The sequence below is a fragment of the Aquila chrysaetos genome, chromosome 1 (genome assembly GCF_900496995.4).
Source record: "Aquila chrysaetos chrysaetos chromosome 1, bAquChr1.4, whole genome shotgun sequence".
Taxonomy (NCBI): Eukaryota; Metazoa; Chordata; class Aves; order Accipitriformes; family Accipitridae; genus Aquila; species Aquila chrysaetos.
The window spans coordinates 52,366,939-52,379,923 of NC_044004.1; the positions used below are offsets into that span (position 1 = coordinate 52,366,939).

The 12,985-nt window shown below is 36.1% G+C and overlaps 1 protein-coding gene across 2 annotated transcripts in view; it reads left to right on the forward strand.

Annotated features, from left to right (window-relative positions):
* Window positions 1–12,413, forward strand: part of CCSER1 (coiled-coil serine rich protein 1) — a 723,061-nt gene extending 710,648 nt beyond the window's left edge. The window contains exon 10 of one of the 2 annotated variants that reach the window (XM_030016667.1): window positions 9,794–12,413. In XM_030016667.1, coding sequence (XP_029872527.1) covers window positions 9,794–10,279 — 486 coding nt within the window. In that variant the 3' untranslated portion in view covers window positions 10,280–12,413. The remainder of the gene's footprint in view (window positions 1–9,793) is intronic. The other variant, XM_030016693.1, reaches the window with a different exon arrangement.
* The last annotated feature ends 572 nt before the right edge of the window (window positions 12,414–12,985 follow it).

The following is a 12,985-nucleotide window of genomic DNA, read 5'->3' on the forward strand; positions in this document are numbered from 1 at the left end:
TGAAACTTAGTTTAATGGAAGCTTTTCTAATTGTTGTTAAAGAATGTAATGTAAAAAGGTGAGTGTTGGCTAAGTACAATTCACGTGGGGTTTTGTGTCATTTTTTATGAAAGAGCAAGCAGTGCCTTTTTCAGAAGGCACATGTTCATTAGAAATCTGATTTGTGACATTCATTAATTAAAAGTGACACAGGAAAGCCCTGAACTTAAAGATAAGTATGTATGATTATTTTCTTCACAGAAGGTAAGATAATAAAAATATACAGAGACACAATAGAGGTTTGAGTTCCTCTATGTCCAGCTGATAAAGCAAAAGCTTCATATGCCAAAATATTTAAGATTCTTATCCTAAACATAACAGGAATACATCTGTAAGCACGTCTAATCCATTCCTCCACATTTTAAATGAGAATTTATAAGCACTTAATTTAGACACTATATTTTTTCTTTCTTTTCCTAGAAGTATGTCTCAGATATAGAGCTATACAGTATATAGACAATTGAACATGGCATATTTAAATCTTTTTGAGACTACTACTCCTAAGACAACTGTATCCTGGTATCTTATCTAACTGAATACATAGTCATATGAATTTCATTTTACATACAGAATTTCTGGTACTATAGGAAATTATGTTAGGTGACATTGGAGTAGGAAAATAAATTACTGTATAATTAGAAACCTGGTAAAACCTAAACATGTATATAATAGAAGTTAGTTGTCAAAGGCAATTGCCATCTACAAGTCAGTCTTAATTCAGTTGATCTACAGATATGACAATCAAGTTCTGGTGACCACATGTCAGGCCTGAGGCTAGAAATGGACTTCACAGCTTTCAGGCAATTGGTTGTCAAAAAAATAGGTAAGGCACAAGGCAGACATCTTTGAACAACTTATTATGTCTACATGGCACATCAAATGCTGTACAGAAATAGTAGTTTGGCTTGCAAAGCCAGAACACCTGCGTTAGCATAACAATAAATGTCAGCTGAGTAGCACACTCTTTCAGAAGGGCTAATTAGCACTTGTGCAGTTTTCCTGCTTGTATTTCCTTAGTGTTTCCTCATGACCTTTGTGTCAAACTTCATTGCTCATACTGCATGAACTGTGGTCTTTTGAAGTGACCCTTGTGTTCCCTAGTTCCCAAGTTCTATCAGTTCATTTTGCATCAGTTATGCAAAAGAGGACCTTAAGTGTAGACACCTATGACTTTCTATATGACTGTAGCTAAAAGTGTGGCACAAGTGGCACTTAATTCTTGGGTTGCACAGGGATAGTGAGACCCAAAGTGCTGGGTGAACATGGGGCCGATCCAGTCCCCTTGAATGCAGCCTAGAAGCTCCATGACCAAGTATGACTTGGACACCTTATTCTAGACTTTGCTACCTATAACCAAAGGTGGAGCCTGTGTACAACAAGAACCTAATGAAGATATTTTCCTCATCATTGGATGCAATAGCTGTGGCTACCCAAAGAAGCTGAGGGGATAGGAGGTCAGTAAAAAAAGATGCCAAAGGCATCAAGAGAGACAGAGGTGTTACAAGAATTGCTGGAAGTAGGGGAGCTAGTCTTTGCTAAACACAGGATGTTTCCAGGATTAGGTATTTAACAGATTTTTTAAATGGGTGTAAAAGTCCATTGCATCTTTCTTACCATTGTGTCCCCATGTCCAAAATAAGAAAAGTCCGTCTGGTAAAAATCACCTTTTCTGGATTGACTTTCTGATCTTGGGGAAGTCTTAGATACAGACTGAGTAAAATAAGATTTGTTGTCTCACATAGTATGTCCTGCTGTTCTGTAGTCATATCATTGAAAGATCCACACTATTTAGTAGCTTTTCATTATCATCAGTATTTTTATAGTTATTTAGAATTTTAAGCCACATGGTATAACAAGGTGTATTCAGTATCATTCAAATGAATTTTGTAGCATTTTTGAAGAATATGACTAACACTGGTGAACAGCTCCAGAGTTCCAAATGTTTAATTTGGAAGACATGGTAAAAACAGCTGTAAAATGCAAAATTTTCTATTAGCTTTACTAATGAGAAAAATCTTCCAGTGAACCCTTGAAATGCAGTATTGAGAATGCAGAGTAGTGATTTACTGTAAGTTACTAGAGATTAATGAGAAATTCTTCACTGTTTTCTTCCTACTTTATAAAACAGCATTACATCCTTTTATACCTTGTTGCCTCAACTGTGCATTATTACTTACATAAATGAAATTTTTCAAGGGTAATTCTATGCTGTGAGAAGATGAATATCTTATTTAAGCCCTCTGTGGGCTACTTATCACACTGTATCACCACTACCATAAAATCCTTTTAGGACATTAGCTCACCACTATAGTTCACCTGTATTCAACTGGCCTGTTGGTTAAAAGGGCATTATGGGAAAGAGGCATGCATTTTAGCATGTCATAATTTTTGCTTTCAGTAAGTAAAGATGTTTGAAAGGCAGAAAGAGGAATGTTTCTGATTTATGTTAACTGCATTCATTTTGTAATGGATGACAGCAGAGCTTGCAAATTGATCAGCAGCTGGTTCTTACCCATAACCTGTTGATACCAGTCCATGCCCTATTTTGACACACTGGACTATTTTTTTCATGTGTCGCATGTTGCCAGAAGGCAGCATCATTTGATCAATAGGTGCAGATCTGGGTTGTAAAAGCTACTCTCATGGTCGAAATGCTACTGAAATCAATAAGAATGAGTGCTTTTTAAGAGACTTGAATGAAGAACAATTACCTGCTGCAGCTAAATTACATTTTGTATTGGATCATCTCTAGGCTGGAAGCTGGTAAGCACAAAAGTGAGGAGGTGTAGAAATTAAGGAACTGACATAGTGACAGATGTGGCATACCAAAGTACTGAGTTAACCTGTGTTTTGGTAAATTAGATCTGTGCTTATATAAACTGTCAGAAGTGTGAAAGGCATCTGAAGGGATATAAATTCAAAAGCGTGATGCAGGGCTTCATCCTTTCCATCCTTCGAAATATAGAGCTATAGCACCTTGTTTTATTTCTGGACTTCTTTATGTTGCTTTATATTTTATGAATTCTGGGCTAGGCTGCAAATGGAGACAGTTCTGCAGAAGGTGCTACAGTCCAGCTGAGACCTGACAAGGGCCAAGTGATCTATGCTGGACTACGTAGTTAATATTATATTGCAGAACACATTTTATATTCCTCATGTAACAGCAAACACAAAATAATTAAGCAGCAGAAAACTTGAGGAAACCCAGGAAGTCTTCATGTTTCTGTCAGAATAATTACTCTCTCTAGAGCGTGCTTCCATTAATACCTCTGAAAGCAAAAATACTTTGGGGTGGTAAAACCTTGTTCTTCAAATACACTGTTGTTCGTTGGTTGTCCGGGTGTGCTGGATACACTGATGAGAAAGTATTTTGTTTGGTTTTATTCTCTGTGCCTGCTGTCAGAATGATGTATTTAAGAAAGCTGCTCTACTTGGAAGAATTATGTTATAGGCATCTAAGACTCCCAGATGCCTCTGGGCACAGGCATCTTAAAAATCTGCACCCTTTTTTGGGTGTTTTTGTATTTCATGTCTTTTTCTGTCATTTTATATCAGTACTTTATCAGAAGACAGTCAGCAACAATATCCATTTTTGAATGTCCTGCAGCAGTATTGTCTTGTCGTTAACTCTTGTCATATTTCACTCATTGGTTTTGAAAATGGAAAGTGATGAATGGCTGCAGTGTTTTTTTAATAACATGTTCCATTCTGGAGCTTTCTATAAGAGTAGTCAGTTTTCATTACTTTAAAGTGGGTCATTGAGGGGCTTGGGGTTTTTTTCTTAATATAAGATAAAGTTGTCAGAATGGCAATCATAAAGAGGAACCATCAAAAAAAATTATGGAAAAAATACTTTAGGAATATTAAGTTGCCATTTTTGGTTCAATCTTAATGTATTTAGCACCAGTGTGAAATAATCAAACCTAAGATATTTAGATCTTTCTCATATTCATGTACCGTAAAACACCAGTGATCATGATACCAACCTATCAAAATTTTACAGCCAATCAGATTTTAATAGAAATCCTTTTCTTCTTTTCTTTTCTTTTTGAGAATTAGACTCAAGCAAGAAAGCATGCACTTTTTTGTGTTTAATGTGATCAGGAAATTCAAATCCACATGTTTTCTTAAACTTTCAGATGTATTTGAAACAACAAAGGAGGCTTTTTTTTTTCTCTCCATATATTTAAAATGGGCTACTTCTGAAAAAAGTTTCAGAGCCACATTTGCATCCTAATTGCAGCCTATTTCCTCAGTCCACAGTTAGGCAGACTGTAGGGTGGCATTTGGGGATTTCTGGGGCAGAGAAGTTGTTGGTTCTAGCTGAGCTACTGAAAAGTAAAAGGGAAAGAGATGAATGGATTTTTTGCTTCGGCAGTCACCAGCTGGCAGATCGGCTCCTTGGAGCACTGCCAAGCAGCAGTTTACAGCAGCCCTGCAGCTGCTCTAGGCTAGGCTGCAACACAACTGGCATGAAGCCACCTTCAGCTTTGGACAAGGACTCAGCCTTCAAATTGGCAAACAGATGCCTTGGGATTGTGGCTTTGCTCCCTCACATCTAACACTCCTGGAATGCAGTTGGTACCCAAAAGTCCACCACAGAAAATTTTGCATGAAACATTTACAGGGAGATAAGGAGAAATAGGTTAAAATTAAAAGTTCAAGTTTGTCCAGAGTATTTTTGTTGTTGGTGCTGCATATGTGGTTCTCACTGTTGTGCATTTCATTCTGGGATATTTTTCTTATTCTGACCAGATCATGAGGATTCTAAATAACTGTAAAATGGGCCAGCAAGAAAACTCAGTTGGACTACATTCTTTCAAGCTAGACTATCTGAATTCAGCAAATGAAAAACAACAACATACAATTATTTTCAATTCTGTATGTTGTGATTTTTATAAAAATGTTTGAATGATACAAAAAATAATTTGCATGAAATTCAAAGCAGCATTGGACTTTTTATTTTCAATATTTTGGGGGGAGAATAATGTTATGGGGAAGGGGGAAGGGGAGAGGATTTCTTGTTGATTTTGACTCCTATCTGACCACTGTTCTCTCTCTTCCTGATTAGAAGCTATTCTATGGTAATTTGTCATAGATAACAATGATAGTATTGCTTTTTGGTGGTGTTTCTATTAAAATCCCTGTTCATTTCATGTCTAACTATGCATTTGATAGAATGAGTCTGTCTTTCCATGTTAACCACCTGTGTCTTATTGCTGGAGACAGGGTCAAACCAATGCCTTAGAATACTGATGGCATATTCTAAATTTCTATTGATGTTTTAAAATCTAGGTAAATTAGCTCTTAATTTGTCACCACCTGGTATTTGTTTAATTATTCAATAGAAGGGGAATTTCAGCAAGTTAAGCTTCACAAAACTAAGACCTTCCCTCACCACATATATATTATTAAATATTTATTGATACATACACACACACTGTCCCCCCCCTTTGGCCAACAACCAGAAGCAAATATTTTGGAGGCCTACAAATCCAGCATGTATTTTCTAAAATGAAAATATTTCATGTGAAAGAGAACCTTGATAAGGAAGAGGAAAGAAACACCACAGTGCCAGATATTCAAAACAGAGCATTTCATCAAGATCAAGTTAAAAAAAGCAATATAAAAAAATCATGTAATCATGCCTTGTACCTTTTACTGGTACACACTTTGAACAATATGCCTTGTTTTGAATATGCTTCTGCACTTCTCATTTTCAAAACCAGTTGATTCTGCTGTATTTACTGTAAAACCTACCTTGTTAGTATAACCCATTTCATAAGAATTTTTTCCCTACAAGTTTTTATTTTTTATTCTATTTCAAGAGACAAAAGTAAGTGCTAAGCCTTTCTTAAGACTATAAGACAATTTGTATCCAAGACCTCCAGCAATGCTCATGCTTCTCACTGGAAGTGGCCTCTGTAGCCAGGGCTACATAGGTCTGCAGCAACATGTTTAAACTCCAGTTATTCACATATCATGCTGTTTATGACTGAGTAATCTCACTGAATGAAGACAAGAACAAGGATAGTTGCTGATTAAACAGATAAATTATATCCTTTCATTGGCACTTCAATAGCAGCTGTAAGAAGAGAAACTGTTCTTAATTCCTAGACTTTTTACTGAGCATTGTATACCACTACAAAAAGCTCTGAGGCATTTTTATTAAAACAAGAGTATACTGATCAGAGTGCAGTATCAGTCTCTATTTTTATGAGTGTTGGGGGGAGGTTGTGATTCATCTTAAATACATTATAATGTTTTCCATTAGTTTAACTTCAATTCTCAGACAAAAAGTTGAGGCAAGTAATCAAACAAACTATAACCACATAGAAGAAAACAAGATGAACAAGAGCCAATGTGGATTACAAATCAAATCAATTGCCAAACCAATCTAATTTCATTCAACAGCACAGTAACAGGCCTTCTGATTAGAAGAAAAGCTGTAGATGTCAGATTTCTTGCTTTTAGTAAGGCTTTTGGTACTGTTTTATAAACATACTATGCAGACTAAATGAAACAAATATAGAGTAAATTGGAAAACTGTCGTTGGAAATTTTTTACCAATGGCCCAATGTTAAAGCAGAAGGCTATAGTAAGTAGGGTTTTATAGTGTTCAATACTAGTCATCTACTACCTGAATGATCTAGTAGAGAATATTCTTATTAAATTTACAGCTTACATGAAGTTGTGCAGGATGGAAAACATGTTAATGGATAAAACTGGAATTCAGAATTATCTTTATACTTTAGACAAAAGATCAGAGGAAAAATGATGAAATTCAACAAAGGCAACTGAGGAATTATGCCTATGTGACAATAATCAGCTGAACAACTTGGTAATAATTTTGTAGGAAAAAATCTTGGAACTATTGTGGACAACCAGATGAACATGAGTGAACAATTTCATGCTGTTGCAAAATGAAATTGCTAACCTCATACTGGAGTGAATTAAAAAGAAGCAGGCAAAGTCCTTCGTAGGATTAATAGTGCTTCTTCTGGTTCGTAGTGGTAGGGGATTACCTTAAGTGCTGTACTCTTGGGCCACCTACTTCAAGAAAAAATGTGGAATTACTGAAGAGAATCTATAGAGAAGACAAGTGTGAATGACTCAGAGTCTAAAAGATGAGTCCTATGACAAAAGATCAATGTGATATTTTTTCTTCTAGAGCAGAAGAGATTAAGGGGTAGCTTGTCAGCATTCTTCAAAGACATAAACAGGTATTCAAAGATCAAACAGCAATTCTTTCTTCATTTCCATGGTAGAGAGAGATAGAAGGAATAGACTTGCAGCCAGAAGGATTCAGTTTAGACATTAGGAAGACCTTTCCTAAAAGTAAAGGTAATGTAGTGGAAAAGGTTAGCTGAGGAGGCTGTACAGATTACATCGGTGAAGGTCCTTAACAGCTGGTTAAAAAAAAATATGTCAGGAACAACATAGGGATAAGCTGATGCTAACCAGAAGTGTAGAATAGACTAGATGTCCCATCCTGAAGTTCCTCTCAGTTCTATGATACCAATCTTTACATTGTCAAAGGGCATAGGGTGACATATGGTAACTTCAGAAACATTCCCTTACAACAAATGCAGGGATTTTTGGCACGGCATTGAATTTGACTCTTGTCCCAGTAGGAAGATTTTATTTACTGGCGTAGAAATAAATAAATTAAAAAAAAGTGATTGACCTTACAGACAGTTCTCCCCAAGAATGATTCCCTAGGAATTAAATTGAATTTCATCTCAACGTCTATGTGCTGTAGGCATAAAAACTTAAGTGCTGTTTTCCAGAAGTGTTTTACTCCCATTTATCAGTCTGGGTGCAATCAGCACTGAATCAAGTGGGAAAAATGTTACTCCAGTACTAATAATTTTTGAAAATACTGTCTCTGGTGCCTAAAATGCCCTGCCATACTTGTATCCAAACCTGCATATGAATCTGTGTAGAAGCATGACCATTGGCCTGCCTACACTAAAAAAAAGATGTAAGCCGTGAATATTAACTGTATCATTCTTCTGTGTTGTTTAAAATAGAAATGCATGCGAAGTGATACAGATTGTCCTGAAACAATGTATACAAGTTTCCTATGGAATCATGGAAACATCCTGAAATATTTTTAGCAAAGTATTGTTGTAAGGCTTGGGAGTATTTTTTATTTTCTCAGATTTGTTCTGCAACGTCAGAGCCCATATAGCAATGTAAATGTCAAGAAGCTGTTACTATGTTGTTTCAGAGTTCTGTTGCAAAAAAACTATATGGAGTAAAATTGGACTTCTGTTGCAAATGAACTAGGTGGTTTAACCAGTATCTGGGAAAGTGTCACAGCGATAAAACAAGGGCAAATGTGTATTCCAAAATAACTTTTAAAATAAAGTATAACTGATGCTATTATTAGAATCCTTCTTCACATAACTGCAGCTTAGTTACCATAACCTGACTAGTTAAAAAAAAGAAAAAAAAAATAATTGGAGGTGCACTAATTGCGGTGTAAGTTAAAGATTTCCTTGAAACATTGTATGGATATGTATCTAGAGAAGCTAATGAAGCACACCCACTCACCCCCTTCTTTTTTGCACACACGATATTAGCTGACAAAGGACAGTAGAGTTTAAGTAGGTTGTGTCAACAACTTTTGAAACTCACATACAGCTTTCAGGTATTTAAGTCTTAATGGGCAAATTGGTGTCATATATGTTTTGTAACTATATATAAAGAGATGAAGCTTTCTTACAAAGCCATATAGGCTCAAAACTCAAGTTCCTCTAGGGACCAGACTTCTGAACATTCACATCTTGAGTAGTGCCATTCCTCATCTCTTTGTGAGCTGAGTTCCTGGGCTTCACCTCTAGAAGCTACCTAGTGCAGTCAGTCATGGAACAGGCAGAATCCTGCTGTGACTGTATTAGCATTTTCCCCTCAACACTTTATACACTGAGAGTATATTTTTTAAATGAGTGAGAGAAGATCCCACAGCCCCATCATCTCCTCCCCAGCCAGATGTTCTGTGGAGGACAAAAAGAAGCATCCCACTAAGCACACACTGGAAATCTGCAGTGATCTGGCTTGCCATGCACAGATAAATTCCCCTTATTTAAACAAATACAAATGAATGCATGCTCACACAGCATCAAAAGTTGCTAACATGCTGGAATTCTTCTTGCATTGTATTTTTTCAAGGCAGCTGAAATAAAATTATTGCTCTGCTCTGGCAGAGTGTTTTGGCATGTATTTAACTGTAAGTACACAACAAAACACCTAGATTCAAGGGACAATGAAAATTAAGCATGTTTTGAGCTTAACCAAGGCATGAAGATATTCACAAAAGATGTTCTTTACATTTTGTAAGTATTGGAGAGTATTAAGAGTTGAACTCTATGCAATCAAAATTCTTTTTGTTTCATCATGTGAAACACTTTTGAAAATCTGTTTACAATTCATGGAACCTTTTTATCCATTCATTATGTTCTGAAAAAAAATTCTTCTCCTTTGATTTAAACTATTTTTTTTAAAGAAAATGCCGAAATCATTACCTATAATAAACATTTTTCAATATTAGTTCTGTTAAATATGAATGAACAATACTTCTATTTTATGCTAGCAGAGCTTTGGGAGTTTTACCAGTATTTGAGATTCGTCTTTTGTTTTAAACTGCCAGCCCCGTGTGCTGTACATCTGTAGTGAGGAGTGTTTTATATACTCTACACCATTTTCCTAATATGTTCTATTACAAATACGGGTTTTTTTGTTTCCCCAGGCTACATATCCAAACAGAATGGTGAGCCAAAATCTCAGCACAAGGGACAGAAAGTCAGCACATACTCCCACCGAGGACCCTTTTAGATATTCATCAGGCAACCAAGCAACGGCCTATGAAAGCAAGAGCTGTCAGCTGTCTAATCTGTGTCTGAGCAACCTCTTAAAAGAGAAGGAGATTGTGGAAGTCATCAAGCATGCTAGGGGCACGTACGAAACCCTCGCTTCAGAGGCCACCCAGAACGGTTTGGCCACCACGACACCAAGTACAGCAAAGCCAGCATCCAAGGCAGACAGCTATCCAGTGTTCTCAGGAGCTCCAAAAGACCCATCAGCTGCACCTCGGCAGCATACCACTTTCACAGGGAGACTCGGACAGCCTCCGAGGGGACCCATCTCTTTACACATGTACAGCAGAAAAAATGTTTTCCTCCACCACAATTTACACACAGCAGAGCTACAGACTTTAGGTCAACAAGATGGGTAACAAGGTGCTTGTACTCTTGCCATGGATTAAAAAGGAACATAAGCTCACCTAGAGCTCAGTCTTCAGTTTTTATCTGCTGCTATTTTCACCTGAAAAAAATAAAGTAAAAAATGAATGTTGTCTGTAGGTTCCATACTTTCCCATCTGGAACTGTGGCAGAAGGATGAACTAGACTAGATTGATTTGTCATGCAAAAGTCACTATGGGTATAATAAGTGGGACCATTTGGCTGGCATTGCTAGTCCAATATTGGCTAAATATGTATATTTTTTTTCCCTCCATAAGCCACTATCATTCCTGAAGCTCTAGAAGGTGATCTTAAATAATATGTGTATGTTTAATAATGTTACTGTAAAAGTAGATGTGAGGAATGAATAGATAAGTAATTAGTAAAGCCTCTTGAATTTCATAGAGACTAGGGACATAAGGAGTCAGAAATCTTTGAGGATCCTCTTTTTACACTTTTTGTTTTTTAATACAATGAGCTTTGTTCACATGTAGAGGTGTGTTACCGCTTCCTACTGTATGTATTTTATGAATGCCTCATGCCACAAGTAGAGGAAATGACTGATTTTCCTCTAACAAATTTCATAGAGGCTCACCAGGTATTTGAGTCAGTAATTGAGTCCCAAACTAAGGATATCAGCTTGGTTCCTCAACCTTCCCTTCCCTCTCCACACCTTTATTTAACTACATTTGTTCAAGTGGTTTTGGTCTATGAGGACATGTCAAGTTGTGGTGATGTTTGTGCTTTACAGGCACTGTATTGCTCACGACACAATGTGACATTCTATGCTATGTAATGCATCGTATAATTTCATTTCACTTCCCAAACCAAAAAAGGGTGAAAGACTAAAGTACGAGAAATTGTCTCTTATTACCCAGTCCAAATTACCTGTGTAAGTTGTAATTTCTGTAGACTGTATCATCTGCACTTAATGACCTGGTTTATACCAACTCAGCGGGTTTGCTAGTCTTGACGTATTACACACAAGTGAGATGAATCTAATGCTGCCTGACATGCAGCATGCTGGTCTCATGGGAATATGAAATCATCTGATCACAGCATAGAACTTGCAGACTTGTCAGTAACAAAAGATCCTGTTTTCCCCTTGCAGAGGGCTCGAAAACAGGAATCTCAGTCAAGTTACTCTAAACATGTGGCATATACTAAACACAACACTTAGTTTACAACCTCTCTGATGGAGGGTAATCTGTTTGAATGATAATAGGACATATAGTTAGTAGTTTATAAATAATATGGCACCTTTAAGTACAATTGAGGCAGATCTGAGACAAGTCACCTCTCTCTTTAACTGGTGATTAATAACAAAAGACAAGGGTGCAGCACATTCTTACACAAAGAAACAAACCAGTGTGACTTAACTGAAGTAGCATATAATGAAAAAGGAAGCTTCTGCAGACATTAAAAATGCTGTAACTTTTAAAAGGTAAGTCACATAGGGCAAATAAAATGAATTAATGATAAAAAGATTACCTAGTGTTAAATATATCTGCTTAACTACTTAATATTTGGATTAATACAGTGATTGGTTAGATTAAGAAAAAATTCGACTATGAGCTTGGCAGATATTCTGCAAAGCCTTTTCAGCAGCCTGAACTTTCAGGATTCTATTTATTGAGGTTTTTAATTTGGTTAGAGCAAATTTTATAACATTATCTGATGTTGAAGAGAGCAGGTTTTGTCTAAATATTCTGTAGTGGTAATTTTGGGTATCCAGAGCTGGATACATAAGAATCAAGACAAACATTTGCCAAACTTCTTCGTGTTTGCGTGTGTTGCTACTGCCAAAACAGAATGTTCAAAAATTGCAAACATAGCTTGACCGAATTAACTATGGGTATTCAAGACTCCCAGTCCTGCATTGAAACTCATAGTTTAACGTCTACCAAAAAAGTTTAAAATAGTAGTAACAGAATTTCACTACTCAGAATGACGATTTCATCTCAGCAATCTCTTAAAGTCATGGTAGGTTGAAAGGACAGTTAGTTCTTACTAACAATACATTTCAATCTTGCTCATCTCAAGAGTTGATGTATGCAATTATACTTCAGATCTGTAAATAAATTAACATACACTGTAATCAAGGATTTTTTTTTTTCCAGGATACAAATGTACTATACTACATTAAAAAAAAAAAAAAAAATACAAACCACCAACCAAAAAAACCCTCTTCAGTTTTAACTTATGTACTGTATCTATCTATAGTTGTTTTTTCCTGGAAAAATGAACTTTTGGATTACGCTTTATTAAAAAAAATCCATCTATACATTTCAAAAAGAACATTTTAAATGCTACTATTTTCTTGGAGAATCTTTTATAAAGCTGAAACTTAAAAAAACTGGAGAAAACAGTTCAATTAAAGTGAGGGATATTTTTAAAATGTCATCTTGAAGCTGTTTTGTATCAGTATTTTCAGCATTGTTATTTGTAATACTAAGTGTAAATCTCACCCAGAGAAGGGTGTTAGCCACATGATAATGTACAGTACAGCAGTAACTGTAAAACAGAGGTCCTTTGTTTGATCCTCTTTTGTATATAGTAAATCATAAAGCAACAGCATGTGGACATTCTTGCAGTGAATTGATTCCTTTGTACTAAAAATCTCTAGTTTTTTAAGAGTTCCATGTATAAAATGATTTATACATTTCTCCGAGGCTGTACATATCCAAAGACATGACACC